We start from the raw sequence: 14,673 nt of genomic DNA, 5'->3' as shown, positions 1-14,673 counted from the left end.
GTGTGTGTGCGTGTCCGTGTGTCCGTCCATGTGTATATGTGTGTGTGTGTGTGTCCGTGTGTCCGTCCATGTGTATGTGTGTATGTGTGTGTGTCCGTGTGTCCGTCCATGTGTATATGTGTGTGTGTCCGTGTGTCCGTCCATGTGTATGTGTGTGTGTGTGTGTGTCCGTGTGTCCGTCCATGTGTATATGTGTATGTGTGTGTGTGTGTGTGTCCGTGTGTCCGTCCATGTGTATATGTGTATGTGTGTGTGTGTCCGTGTGTCCGTCCATGTGTATATGTGTGTGTGTGTGTGTCCGTGTGTCCGTCCATGTGTATATGTGTATGTGTGTGTGTGTCCGTGTGTCCGTCCATGTGTATATGTGTATGTGTGTGTCCGTGTGTCCGTCCATGTGTATATGTGTATGTGTGTGTGTCCGTGTGTCCGTCCATGTGTATGTGTATGTGTATGTGTGTGTGTCCGTGTGTCCGTCCATGTGTATATGTGTATGTGTGTGTATGTGTGTGTGCCCGTGTGTCCGTCCATGTGTATATGTGTATGTGTGTGTGTCTGTGTGTCCGTCCATGTGTATATGTGTATGTGTGTGTGTCCGTGTGTCCGTCCATGTGTATGTGTGTATGTGTGTGTGTCCGTGTGTCCGTCCATGTGTATATGTGTATGTGTGTGTGTCCGTGTGTCCGTCCATGTGTATGTGTGTACGTGTGTGTGTCCGTGTGTCCGTCCATGTGTATATGTGTATGTGTGTGTGTCCGTGTGTCCGTCCATGTGTATGTGTGTATGTGTGTGTGTCCGTGTGTCCGTCCATGTGTATATGTGTATGTGTGTGTGTCCGTGTGTCCGTCCATGTGTATGTGTGAGTATGTGCGTGTACGTCTGTGTGTCCCGCGCCCGCCCGCACCGCCGCAGCCCCGTGGAGCCGCCCGCGCCTTCCGGCGCCGTGACCCGGCAGTGACGCGGCTATGGCCGCCCGCTGAGGCGCGGAGCGCGGCCGAGCCCCGGCGGGGCGGAGCGGGGTGGGCGGTGGCTCCTCGGCGGTCGCGCTGCGTGGTTGGCGCTCCGGTGGAAGCGGGCTCGGCCGCGGGGCTGCGGGTGCCGCCGTGCCCCGGAGCGGGCGGGCTGAGCGGCGCTCTGTCCCCTCAGGCGCGGGAGCCGCCGCGCCCCAGCAGCGCCGGCCCGTCCCCGCGGCTCCGCGCCGCAGCGGCCGAAGATGAGGACTGTGCTCATGGTGGCGGAGAAGCCGTCCCTGGCGCAGTCCATCGCCAAGATCCTCTCGAGAGGTAGGGGAGGCGGGGCGGGTGCCCGTGCCCGCCGCTGTGCCGGCGGCACTGGAAGCGCTCCGGAGGCGCGGCCGGAGCGCAGGGATGTGTGCGCGCTGCCGGGAGGTTCCCGGGTTTGCTGTCACTGCAGTGAGGGTGAGAAGCACCCTGGGCAGTGGCTGCGTTGTTTTGGGGCCGGAGCCACCGGGGAACGGTGGTCTGGGACAGGTTGTAGTTCATAAAAGAACGGAGTGTCCCATCACGTTCTGATTATTTTTATGGGCTGATGCCTGTTTAATCGAAGAATAAAGGAGTCTGGTTTTGGTATTTTGTGTAGCTCTAGTGTGCCTTAGAGCATACGGTGTCTGGAAAGTGCCAATCAAGTAGCAAGTTGCTGTTCTGAGATTTTTGAAGTTTTATAAATTATCTGGAAAATAAAATAAATTTATTGTAAGTGTGTGGTCTAGAAAACTAGCTGTATTTTTGTAAGGTTTCCTGGTGGGAGAGAAAGGCTGATGGAGATAATGGATATTTTAATTTGAACATGAAATATACTTTTTAAAAGGCCCAAATTGATACTTAATGAAATAAACATTTGATCAATGAGTAGAATTTTGTTATCAGGAAGACCCTAGCTGTAAGATCTGAGGAAAGGGGGATGTAATTTCACACAGAATAATTTGTTTCAGTAGCCGGGTTTTTTTACCTCATTGATATTTATGATCCTATTTTCACAGGGAACATGTCCTCTCGCAAGGGACTCAACGGTGCATGCTCTGTGCATGAGTACACTGGGTCCTTTTTAGGACAGAGTGCCCACTTCAAGATGACATCTGTGTGTGGTCACGTCATGACTTTGGATTTCATAGGTATTTGCCTGCTCATAAGATGTTTTAACTAATACTGCTTGTAGAACTGCCAGGTCCTTCAGAGAAAGCTAAGAGGTCCCTTGGTATACAGTAAAGTGAGATGTGTTAAGGTAGAAAATTTTCCATACAAATTTTGAAAGTCAAGTGTTTTGCAAAGCAAAGCTGTTTGTTTTTTAAATATGTCTTCAGAGCTCCACTTAATATACTTTTGCTTTTCAGGAAAATATAACAGCTGGGACAAAGTGGATCCAGCAGAACTTTTTAGCAAAGCTCCCACAGAAAAGAAAGAGGCTAATCCCAAACTGACCATGGTGAAGTTTTTACAGGTATTCTTTCTTTAGAGTTATGTTTTTCTGTGTTCCTAAATAAGAATTTCCTTCCCTGCAGGGAGTAGCTTTTTGTCACAGTTAGATCTATTTTATTAACATAGTATAAATAATATTTTATTTTTGCTGGTTCTTACACTGTCTGAAATCTTTGTTAAATTCACTTTTGCCATTGCCTTCTGAGTTTTTTGACTGTTGATGTCCTGCTTCTTGGAATTGGAGCATTGGATGCAAGTTTAGCTTTAACAGCAAGTGCAAGGCACAGCTTATAAATGCCTTCTTTAAAATAAGTCTGTGTTGGTTACTGCTTGCACTTCACATGCCCTGCTGAAACCAGAAAGAGAAATCTATAGGTAGGGAGGGGGAGGTGTTTTTTGAGTTGCTGAAGAACTGTGCTAATTTTTCTCACAGGTGGAGGGAAGAGGCTGTGATTTTATTGTCTTGTGGTTGGACTGCGATAAGGAAGGAGAAAACATCTGTTTTGAAGTAAGGTTTCCATTTTTAAGACTCACAATCCCATAATATATGTCTGACAAGACTATCAATGCATTGTTTTATGAGTATACAATAAAATTCAAACTAAAGTTGAATAGTTTTGAAGGCATGGAGGGCCTTGGTGGAAAAACTCACATGCTTTGAACTCTGTGGGAGTATAAATAAATTTCAGAGGTGTTGATCATCTCAGATGAGCAATCAGGCCTCTTAAATGTTAGAACATTCCAGTGCTTCGAGAATTGGTCTGTATTCCCCAGCTGGAGTAGTTATTTTTATGTCCTTATAAAACTTCATCTCTATTATCTTTGTTTATTAAGCAATTAGATGCCTTAGAGCACAGGAGCTGCTTGTAAGTGTAGGCTTACTGCAGGAATTTGGTCTCTGCACATAAAAGGCATAGAACTAAAATTTTGCTAAGATATTTTTTAACATCCTATTCCCAGAAGTCTACATGAAGAGTATTTGTTTGGGGGTTTCTTGTTTAGTTTAAAGAAACACGTTTTATCAAGTAATTGTTTTAAGTTCTTTACGTACCACTGTATCATTACTTGTACCTTAGCAATAAGTAGAATAAACCCAGACAGAAACTGGTACATGTTCACCAAAAGGTGCTGCAGCTGCACTGGTGAATGTCTTTGCCCTTAGCCAAGAATACTGATTTGTTGCCAGCAGTTGCTGTATAGTAAATAAATCCTTCAGTTTTGTTAGTTCTTCATATGCTTTTGAATGGATGGAAAAAATACTGCTCTGGCTTATCAGTTAATGTATTGGCATGACATTTTGCTGAATTAAGAAAGCAGTGACATAGAAACAAATACTTCGTGGAGAGTAGTTTTACCTTTAGAGAGGAAGCCTTTGTCTTTCAAATCCTCTTTAACTACGCTTCTGATTTTCCTTAGGTTCTTGATGCTGTTCTTCCTGTCATGAACAAAACCCGTGGCACGGAGAGGACGGTTTACAGAGCTAAATTCAGTTCCATCACCGACACAGACATCTGCAATGCCATGAATCACTTGGGAGAGCCCAATCGCAATGAAGCTCTGTCCGTGGATGCCCGCCAGGAGCTGGATCTGAGGATTGGCTGTGCCTTCACAAGGTGACAGCACAGATTGCAGATGGTTTTGTGAAAGGTTCAGGAATGGCTCTGTGCCCTCATGATTTAACCCCAGCCAAGCCCCACACAGCCACTCACTGCCTCCCCACCCGTGGGGTGAGGGGAGAGTGCTGGATGGGTAGAAGGGGGAAAACTCATGGCTTGAGATACAGACAGCTTAATAGGTAAAAAAAAGCTGCACACACAAGCAAAGCAAAATAAGGAATTAATTCACCGCTTCACAGGGGAAAGCAGGTGTTCAGCCATTCCCAGGAAAGCTGGGCTCCATCACCTGTTATGTTTATTTGGGAAAACAAACACCATCACTCTTAAGTGTTCCCCCTTCCTCCTTATTCCCCCAGCTTTGTATGCTGAGCATGATATCCCATGATCTGGAATATCCCTTTGGTCAGCTGGGATCAGCTGTCCTGGCTGTGTCCCCTCCCAGCTCCTTGTTAGGCAAAATGATTGTCTTAATTAGCTGTAAGAGATGATGTTTCTCAGAATGCTCTTTTCCTAATGCCTGAATGATTTTATAGATTACTCATATTTTGTTCATGTATGATAATGAAAACGTCTGCTTTTCATAGGAATAAGGATATTAATGCATATGTTCCTTGTTTGTTTCCTCCCACCCCCCCCTTCCACCCTCCCCTTAGGTTCCAGACTAAATATTTTCAGGGAAAATATGGGAATTTAGACAGTTCTCTCATCTCCTTTGGGCCATGTCAGACCCCAACACTTGGATTCTGTGTTGAGAGGCATGACAAAATCCAGTCATTTAAGCCTGAGACTTACTGGGTGTTGCAAGCTAAAGTAAGTTTTACAGTACTTGTTTTTACAAAAGAAATGCATTTGTATTTTGTTCATTCATAAATTTGTAGCTGCTGACAAGAATTCACAATGCCTATAGTTTACTCATGTGTTCTCATTCTGTTCACATGTGTGTCACCACTCTCAAGAACAGATTCCAGGATGTCAGTTTTGTATTAAGTGCTTATTGTCTGCTGCTTATAAAAATTCTTCAGTGCTAATCATCTAAGCTTAGATTCAGCCAAAAAGACTACTTAAAATGGTTCTCTTTTGTTCCCTGGGGTCCTTGGACTGACTGTTGTTAATTTGAATCCAGGAATTAATTAGCCTGCCAACAAACATTGGCATTGCTGAGTATTGGAATTTTAAAGCAAATAAAATGCTTGTTGTGTTAATTGGCAATTGAGTCCTCAGAGTACTTTGGCAGCTTAGAGCAGTTTTACAGCCTCGCTGCTGTCCAAGCTCTGAGAGCAAACCAACAGGGTTTTATGGCTTGTGATCACAAGACTTTTTTTCACACAAATAAGGAATGCATGGTAAAAGTTGCCGTTTTTGGATTTTAAAAGTAAAAAAAAAAGGTGAAATCTGGCATCTGCTGTCATCTATTGTGATGTCTTGTGTGTCATGCTAGGAAATACTTGGTGCTGTTTACAGAGGATTTTGTGCTCTCTCGTGTTAGTCGCTTCATACTAATTTTTGTACATGGGGCTTAAAACATGAGCTAGTTACAGTTTAACACAAATGACTGATTTTTGCTAAATCAAAATGGTAAACTTTGAATTTCTGCCTATTTCAGTCTTTACTGTTCCCAGCACTAAACAAGGACAGTATTTCAGTTCAGGGCAGGAATAGTTCTGGTCATTCCCCAGACCCCAGAACTCCAAGTGGTCCATCCTTCTCAAAAGCCCCTGTGAAAAAGAGCACAACTGTATGTTTGAGCACTGGTGTCCTGGTGCAGGTTTGTCCTAAATTTATCCTAACAAATCCTGTATGTCCTTGGATTTGCTTGCTGGACTCTTGTTGGGAATATACATTCTCACACTTTTAGGAGTAGAGTTGGGGAGAATGAATTAATTTTATTTTTATCCAATAGGTGAACCCTGAAAAAGAAAATTCTCTCACTTTAGATTGGGATAGAGTGAGGGTATTTGATCGTGAGGTTGCTCAAATGTTCCTGAATATAACAAAGATGGCAAAAGAAGCAAAGGTAAGAGTGTTTACCAAGTGTCAGTAGATCCATATTTCATATAAAGGAAATGCAATTTAATATTTCATTTGCTGCATATTGGGGCTTTTGATTGTTTTTGTTAAAGATTGTAGAATATCTGTATTTTGGTTTTTACTTTATTCATCTTGGTGTAAATGAGAATAAAAGGCAAGAGTTTTTTTTTTTTGTAGATCATATTATGCTGGTGTGGTCATCTCAGCAGAAGCCTCCTCTTAGTACTGACTTTGGAAATGATCATCATTCATGATAGGAACTCTTCATTGCTAAAGCTGCTAGGAAATACTGTTCAGATCTCTCCAAGCAGACCTCTTACTTTCCATGAGACATTGAATAAATTGGAATTTAATTGTGTGTAGGGCAATATTCCTGCAGTTAAATTTTTAATCATGTGTATGGTGCAGTCTTTATAGCCAATTAACTTATAACTCAGCTCTGTTCAATACTTGTTTGACAGTATGTTTGGATTTAAGTGCTTATAGACATCAAGGTTCAAAGACTGCTTGAAGCTTTTAAAAATTTGCATTCTTATAGTTAGGACTGTTGCTTGGAATGAGCACTAAATCCTTGTAGCAGTGAAAGTATGTGCTGCTGAGGTAAGTGGGAAGTAAAGACAGCAGTAAGCTGCCTTGCTGTGTTCCCAGTTAGTTGTAGACCTGATCTAGTCCTGGCACAAAGGGACTCTAATTTTAGAACTTGATGAAATTATCTCCAGTCAGATTTTCTAAAGTAAAAATATGTTGGTGGTTACTGTTTTAAGAGAACGAAGCAGATATGATAAGAATAGACAGTGGTAGGTATGATACATGTTTATAGGCATGAGTGAAATTATGCATTTACCAAATGTCAGAACTTTTACTGTGAAAATGCTGTTTTCTAGGTAGAATCTGTGAGTAAAAAAGAGAAGGTGAAACAGAGACCACTGGCTCTGAACACGGTAGAAATGCTACGAGTGGCCAGTGCTGCTTTAGGTAGGTACAAAATTCAGATTTTCACACTGTTTTAAAGCAAAATATTTCAGAGTCTCAAACAAAACAAATAATACATCATTTTGGGCAAAGGATCAAGTTTAGAAAGCTGCTTGTCGAAAGTGAAATGTTTGGTAAGATCAAGGTGACAAAAGTCTTACGGAAAAGACAAACCATAATTTATTTAAATACTTGGGTAAGGTGTGCACCCAGATGTAGCAAACCATAATCACAGGGATGTGTAGATGATTTTTGTTTTCTCCTGTCTCCTCTTAGGAATGGGTCCCCAACATGCCATGCAAATAGCAGAGCGTCTTTACACTCAGGGTTATATTAGCTACCCTCGAACAGAAACTACCCATTATCCAGAAAACTTTGACCTGAAAGGGTGTTTGAGACAGCAAGCCAATAATCCTTACTGGGCAGAAACTGTGAGTACATGAAGCAAAAGCTGTACTATCATTCTCTAGTCTGTGTTTTAGACTAGATCTTGCTTGGTGTATTATGACCTGTAGGCCTTCAGAAACTTTAAATGGCTCTAGTTTCTTTTATTTATGTTGTATTGTTACAGATTTGATCTGAGTAAGCCATTTCTTTCTTCACCCAGGTAAAAGCACTGCTATCAGAAGGCATCAATCGTCCAAGGAAAGGCCATGATGCAGGAGACCATCCTCCCATCACCCCAATGAGAGCTGCAACAGAAGCAGAATTAGGTACAGGCAGATTCAGTAGTGTTGGGACACTGAGGAAATCAGTCGCTTGAGGTGTAAGGTGCCAGTTTCAAAATCACCGAGTTTCAACAGAAAATAAAATTATTTGAATGGCAGGAAGTGAAGAGAGAGAGCAAACTTGATCCTCACTGAAACTTCTGGTGACAGTGAAGTTCAGAGCTGCTTCAGCAATTGATCCTTGGGACTACAGTACTGCCAAGAAAAAGAAAACAGCTTAATGCCTACTTTTCTAGGAGAAATTTGTCCCAGAATAGTAGCTTCCAAGTACCGAAATTTTATTATATTTTGTGGCTGAGGTGTTGTTTCTCCCCAGGTGGAGATGGGTGGAGACTGTACGAGTACATAACTCGGCACTTCATTGCCACTGTCAGTGCTGACTGCAAGTACCTACAAACCACCATTTCCTTCAGTATTGGCCCTGAAAGGTTTACCTGTGTCGGAAAGGTGGTAACTTCACCAGGTAAGACTAATCAGGAGTAAGTATTACCTGCAGATTAATTTTTTTCCCCATTAATACACTGAATGGATATAAAAGTGAAGCTTTGGAAACAAGTGCAATTGTGAAGACTTTTTTGAGCTCTCAAAACCAGAGACCAAATCCTGTCCTAATTTTCACACTTCAGTTATGATAGAAAAAGTGTTATTTTTCTTGTAGTAGTCTCAAAGATTTAATGCCACATTTGCCAGTGTGAAGACCAGTCTTTTTACAGACAGTAAATGCCTTGTGGGGGATAAATTACACAAAGGCAGAAGTTTTTTCTTGGGCCTCTATCAAAAGAATGTAGCAGCACTACTGAGACTTTTATGGTAAACTGGCAAGTTGTTTGTTTCTTTACCTACAGGGTTCACAGAAATTATGCCATGGCACAGCATCCCATTAGAAGAGAGCCTTCCCCACTGTGAGAAAGGAGATCTTTTTCCGATTGGTGAAATAAAGTTGCTGGAAAAGCAAACCAGCCCTCCTGATTACCTGACAGAAGCAGAACTGATCACTCTGATGGAAAAGCATGGCATTGGTAGGAACTTGCTTAACTTACATTGTCCTGCAGTACATCCACCAAGAGTGCAGAGGGTGAACCACTCCTCTGCACCATCTGTCAGTAATGAGCTCTCAGTATCCATTTGGATATGTACAGTGATAATCTCTTCCCCTTCAAACCACCATGCCCATAGCTCCCCTCAGGGGATGGTAGATTGTTTCTTCCCCCACATTCCTTTCCCTTTCTTATCCTTATTTTTAGTAGTTTCTGGTTTCTGGCCAAAGCAGTATCCTTTCATAACACATCCCTGTCACTTCTCTGTCAGAAAGAGCTGATGTGTGAAAGGAAGCACCTCCCCATTCTTAGGAATGATTTCTTGTCTTTACAGCTTGCTTTAGCTTTGCTCTCTTCAGTAATCCTTCTGTATCTTGTTATACAATTTACCACAATTCTACTTTCCTTTATCAGTCTGACTTGTTTATTTTCTCATGAATTTGCCCAGTCAGAGCAAACACAGTCTCTTACTCTTTTTCCAGAGAAAATAACTGTGAGAATAGGTGTCTTCCCAATAGTAATTCTTTGGAAGAGATGAAAGGATTAAGGTTAAAACATGTGTTTCAGACTTCTCAGAATTGCAAAGGAACTGCTAGAAAGAGAGAAGTTATTCACTGGAAGTAGGGTAATAGTAAGAAAGTATCTGAATTTAAGCAGTCTTAGGAGCCCTGTAATTTGACATTAAACCAGAGAATCCAGAAGTGGGTCATTTGATGAAAACTCTGTTTTGTTCAGGGTGGATCTGTTGTTTTCCTTTGTGTGGCAGGAACTGATGCCAGTATTCCAGTCCACATTAACAACATTTGCCAGCGAAACTATGTCACAGTGGAGAGTGGTCGAAGACTAAAGCCTACAAACCTTGGCATTGTTCTGGTTCATGGTTATTACAAAATAGGTCAGTTAAATGCTCTTCCCTTTCCATCCTTTTACCTTCCTTTCCCTTTACTATATCAATGGCTGTTGTCACTGTGTATGTAGCATTTCTGTCTCAAATAATGCTGACTTTGATGTCAGTTTATGTATTAACAGTTTCCTACATCCATTTTTGACCTTTCATTGCTGCTGTCTCTGGTTTTCTGTCAGATGCAGAATTGGTTCTTCCTACGATCCGCAGTGCTGTAGAGAAGCAACTCAACTTAATAGCTCTGGGTAAAGCAAATTATCATCAGGTCCTGGAGCACACCCTTGATATTTTCAAAAGGAAATTTCACTATTTTGTGGATTCTATTGCAGGTAAAACTTTCCACATGTGAAGTTCCCTACAATTACTTAGTTGTTGCATAGAAAATACTTATATATTAGGCTCCATTCAGAGGTTAGGCTTTCTGAAAAGTTGTGCCAGGACTGGAAGTTTCCGGTCAAATTAATTTGATCTCCAAAGGGAGATGGACTGAATCATGTCTCCAAAACCCTACGTCAAGTTTATTTTGTGCCTGTGCAGTGGCGAGTTTTTGAAAACTTGAGATTAGCTGAACCTGTGTGTTTGTGCATGCTCAGTGCAAAATACTTCGTATTTTAAAAGTCTTTGTAGACAAGGAAGAGCATTGTGAGTAAAATATTTTAAATCTCACTTCTTCACAGATCTGTAGATGATTTCATGCAAGGTTTCCTCTTAAGAACTGGAATTCTAACATAAATGTGATTATTCCTTTTGCAGGTATGGATGAACTGATGGAAGTGTCTTTTTCACCCTTGGCTGCCACAGGCAAACCCCTTTCCCGCTGTGGTAAATGCCATCGTTTCATGAAGTATATTCAGGTCCGTTTACCTCATACTTGGAATTTGAATTTCACTTGCTGGGGGACACTGAGTATAAACTTCTTTTCTAGTATTGAACTTGGGTTTAGATGTGGTTGTCATGAGTGCATTTCTAAAACAAAAAGGCTGATGGGGTTTTGCCTTGGGGAACAAACCAGAGAGCAGCTCTAGCTGGGTTTACCACAAGTTTTAAACTCTGTTGACCCTGCAGTTGCTCAGGAGATTTGTGTTCTGTTTCCAGGCCAAGCCGAGTCGCCTGCACTGCTCTCACTGTGATGATACCTACAGTCTCCCCCAGAACGGTACCATTAAACTCTACAAGGAGTTGCGCTGTCCCCTGGATGACTTTGAGCTGGTGCTATGGTCATCTGGATCCAGAGGAAAGAGCTATCCACTGTGTCCATACTGTTACAACCATCCTCCCTTCAGGGACATGAAAAAAGGTAGGAGTTCTGCAAACATGCAGGTATGACCCTCACTTGAAATAAATTAGGTACAATCTAAACAATGTGCTTTATAGGAGTTTTAAAATCAGTGTTGCTTAGTATAAAGTGCTGTTCAAATTAGACTCTAGATCCCTAAACTTCACGTTAAACTTACTGACCAAAATTTATTAGTTAACAAATTTTTGACTTTTTTTTTTTCCATAAAACAAGTAAGAAAATAATTTACCTACCTGCACTGCAGGTGACCTTCACAACACTCAGCATGCAGTGAAAGACACCAAAATACTGATGCCTTGCAAATTTGAGTAGGCTTGGATAGGAGTATAAACAAAGAACAGGTCTTGGAAATGTTTAGATACTGAGATAAATGGTGTGTCAAAAGCTGTTGAAGGATACAAGAGTGTTCCAGTGAACCACGGCACAAGAGGAGGTAGAAGTTGCAGTTAGTTTAGTAGCTGTGGGGCTGAAACTTATTTAAAGTAGTGCACTGAAGCTTTTCCGCATCTTTTTATTGCCATCTTTTAATTAAAAATATCTTGGACTAACAGTGAGTAGTTCGTGTATAAAATAGCAGTTAGGCAGGAGCCATACATTTAATTGAAAACATAATTACTTTTCATCGCTAATCTGTCTAAACTGCCTGTACTGTACAGTGGCAGTATATGGCGAGTCTGAAAACCATTACAGAAAAATTTTTGAGCAGGGGATTATTCTGAAACTGTGAAGAGGTAAGTTGCCATTTTGGGAGCAGTTCCATTCTTTAGTGATTTAGAAAATCTCTAGTATACTCAAGTGTCTCTGGCTTCTGTGTCTCACTTCGTTCAAACTGGGTAGTGTGAGTAGTGAGATAAAGGGCGGTCTGGTTTCACTCCTCTTCCCCCAGGAATGGGCTGTAATGAGTGCACCCACCCCACTTGCCAGCACTCCCTTAGCATGCTTGGAATTGGGCAGTGCGTGGAGTGTGAGAACGGGGTTCTGGTGCTGGACTCGACGTCGGGTCCCAAGTGGAAGATGGCCTGCAACAAATGCAACGTGGTCGTGCACTTCTTTGAGAACGCCCACAAGGTCCGAGTGTCGTCCGAGACCTGCGACTTGTGTGAGGCGGCGCTCGTGGACGTGGATTTTAACAAAGCCAAATCTCCCTTACCTGGCGACGAGACCCAGCATTCGGGCTGTGTGTTCTGTGATCCCGTGTTTCAGGATCTGGTGGAGCTGAAACACGCGGCCATGAGGCACCCCATGCACCGTGGGGGACAAGGGAAGAGGCAAGGGCGGGGAAGGGGCAAAGGTCGGAGACCTGGAGGAAGACTCAACCCAAAGAAACCCAAGGACAAAATGGCAGCTCTGGCTGCTTACTTTGTATGATGGCCACACAACAGGCGAATAAACTTGTTATAAAAATGTGTTTCTCTTTGAGTTAATTTTTAAGTATTTTTGATGTTTCACTGCTTTCGTGTTCTTAGAACAGTTAAACACCTTCGGTTGCTCACAAAACAAACTATTCTGGATGATCTGTTAGTAACTGAGTAAGCCTTAAAGCTTTTAATTGGGATTCATTGATACAATTAGAGCTCACAAACAGTGGGGAGACTCAGGAAGTCTACCTGGACTTATAACTGTGGCTCAAAGAAAGGAAGTGGAATTTGTCTCTTCTTGTCATTTCTGGGGCCTTTGTCAGCAATGCAAGTGCCAGGAATATTAGAACTGATTAAGATCAGTGCTATGCTGCCATAGTGTTTAAGTGTGGCATGAGACTTGCTTCATCTGACTTTGAATCTTCAAAAATAAGAAATGATTAGTAGCTGTCAGATTTTTAAATTACATCTGCAGTAGCAAGAGCACTACTTCAAGACTGTCATTCTGCTGCATAAGTGAATAATGCCAACAGACATACAAAATGGAAATTACAAATGTGAAGGGGAATACCTGCCTTGAGTGGTGATTCCCAAATTATGGCCTGTGCAGACAAGTTAGTGTCTCATGGTCAATAGGGCCCAGTTGAATGAGACTTCCTGCTGCTGCTGGAAGACAGATTGAGTATCCATGCTGGTTTTTTCCTCTGTGGTCACACAGCAGATCATATCTGACAAAATACACTTTGTCCTGTCTGTTCCCTGCATTGTCATTTCAGTGTTGGTGAGTTTTGTTGTCAAAAGGAGGGTGTCCTCGTGCTTTCATGTGCAGCTGTATCTAACCACTGTGGCACTGGGTGCCACATTGCAAAATCTCATTGTACAAATATATAATACTCTCTCCTTTCCTTCCATGTGCTTATGGCTGAGTGTGTCTGGTCAAGTACAGTTTGTGTCACTTATAGCCCCAAAACAGTTTCAGCACTCATGGTCAGATGGGAGGTGCAAAGGCTGCTGCATTTCAATGTGCAAAGTGACCTGATACGGGATGCACTGGCAACAGAGAGGAAAGACAAGTCCCTACAAAGGTAATTTACAACTCTGCTGTTTTAATTGGCACAGTGTGTGCATTTACTGAACCAGAGAGCACAGCCAAATACCACAGCACCAAGCCTGTTCCTCTGATCAAATGTTTGTTTATACAGTTACAGCTCAAACATGAACTATGTTTTAACAGTACTGCTTAGAAGATCCAGCCATAGGTAGAAGGGGTTTTTTTCTGTAGTTCTTTTTAGCTCTTTCTGGTAAGAGCAGGCTGGAGCAAATAGCTTCTTTTCATGAAGAACCATGACAGGGTTTTAAAAATTAGCTTGATGTGGTGCCTCAGAGGCATAGGTCTTGGCATAAACTACAGTGGCTTTCAGGGTGCTTGTACTGATTCAGTTGTTCAAGTCCTCTGTTTATCTGTAGCCTGGTTTGGTACACCAGGAACTGCTCTGAACATACTTGTGTGCCCAGCTGGCTGCTGCTGCTGGCTGGGATTTCTGTGATGCCGGGAGATGGTCCTGGATGTGTGGGAAACCTGTCACTGGTCATTCTCCACGGCTTCTGAGCTGAGTGGGAATGCTTTCCTCTTCCTCCAAGCATGGCTTTTACTTTGGCTATTTGCAGACAAACTTTTGGTTGTAAAATCTATTTGCACCCTTCCCATTTGCACGTATCTCCATGTGTGATTTGTCAGGGTGTGTAATTCTTCAGAATCTAATGTAGAGTAAGTATTTTAGGATGGAAAAGCCACTCACCTCAGTCAGTACGCACCTTGAGTGTACTGTGTGCAGTTTTGGGCACCACAATGTAAAAAATACATTAAGCTATTAGAAAGCATCCAAAGGAGAGCCACGAGGATGGGGAAGGGCCAGGGGGAAGCCGTAGGAGGAGTGGACAATGCTCTCAGGCACATGGTGAAATTTTTGGGGTGATCCTGACGTAGAATAGCCTCAGTTGGAATAACGTTCTATGATTTCCTGAGTGCTGAGCGAGGGGAGAGCTCGGTGAAGAGACATCCCTGGGAAACACCTTTCTGCTGCTTTCAGCCCTTCCCTGATGGCAGAGCGTGTGTGGAAGGGGAGGGCACCAGCAGCTGCCCTGGGAAGAAAGCGGCGCGGCCCCCGCTCTGCCCCGTCCCTTTCCCCGCGGCACCGGCAGCTCCCTGCCCGCATTCCAGGCATTGTTTGCGGCCCCGCCTCTCCCGGCCCCGCCCCCGCGCGCCCCTTAAAGGGGCCGTCACCGCTCCCTCAGCCTCCG

At 42.9% G+C, this 14,673-nt stretch overlaps 1 protein-coding gene across 1 annotated transcript; it reads left to right on the top strand.

The window, feature by feature from the left end:
• Nucleotides 1-970: 970 nt before the first annotated feature.
• On the top strand, nucleotides 971-12,382 carry TOP3B (DNA topoisomerase III beta; the record flags this gene model as incomplete). Its single annotated transcript, XM_082293153.1, has 17 exons — nucleotides 971-1,280; nucleotides 1,997-2,128; nucleotides 2,348-2,454; nucleotides 2,866-2,940; nucleotides 3,849-4,045; nucleotides 4,702-4,858; nucleotides 5,949-6,062; nucleotides 6,961-7,051; nucleotides 7,325-7,479; nucleotides 7,656-7,761; nucleotides 8,093-8,239; nucleotides 8,622-8,795; nucleotides 9,580-9,708; nucleotides 9,897-10,046; nucleotides 10,471-10,571; nucleotides 10,813-11,014; nucleotides 11,901-12,382. The coding sequence occupies exons 1-17, from the start codon at nucleotides 1,211-1,213 to the stop codon at nucleotides 12,380-12,382; spliced, it is 2,589 nt and encodes an 862-aa protein (XP_082149279.1). The 5' UTR covers nucleotides 971-1,210.
• Between the last annotated feature and the right edge of the window lie 2,291 nt (nucleotides 12,383-14,673).

Source organism: Coloeus monedula (assembly GCF_965178545.1).
Source record: "Coloeus monedula genome assembly, chromosome: 18".
Taxonomy (NCBI): Eukaryota; Metazoa; Chordata; class Aves; order Passeriformes; family Corvidae; genus Coloeus; species Coloeus monedula.
The sequence above is the reverse complement of the archived record's forward strand: the minus strand, read 5'-3'. Positions and strand labels throughout refer to the sequence as shown.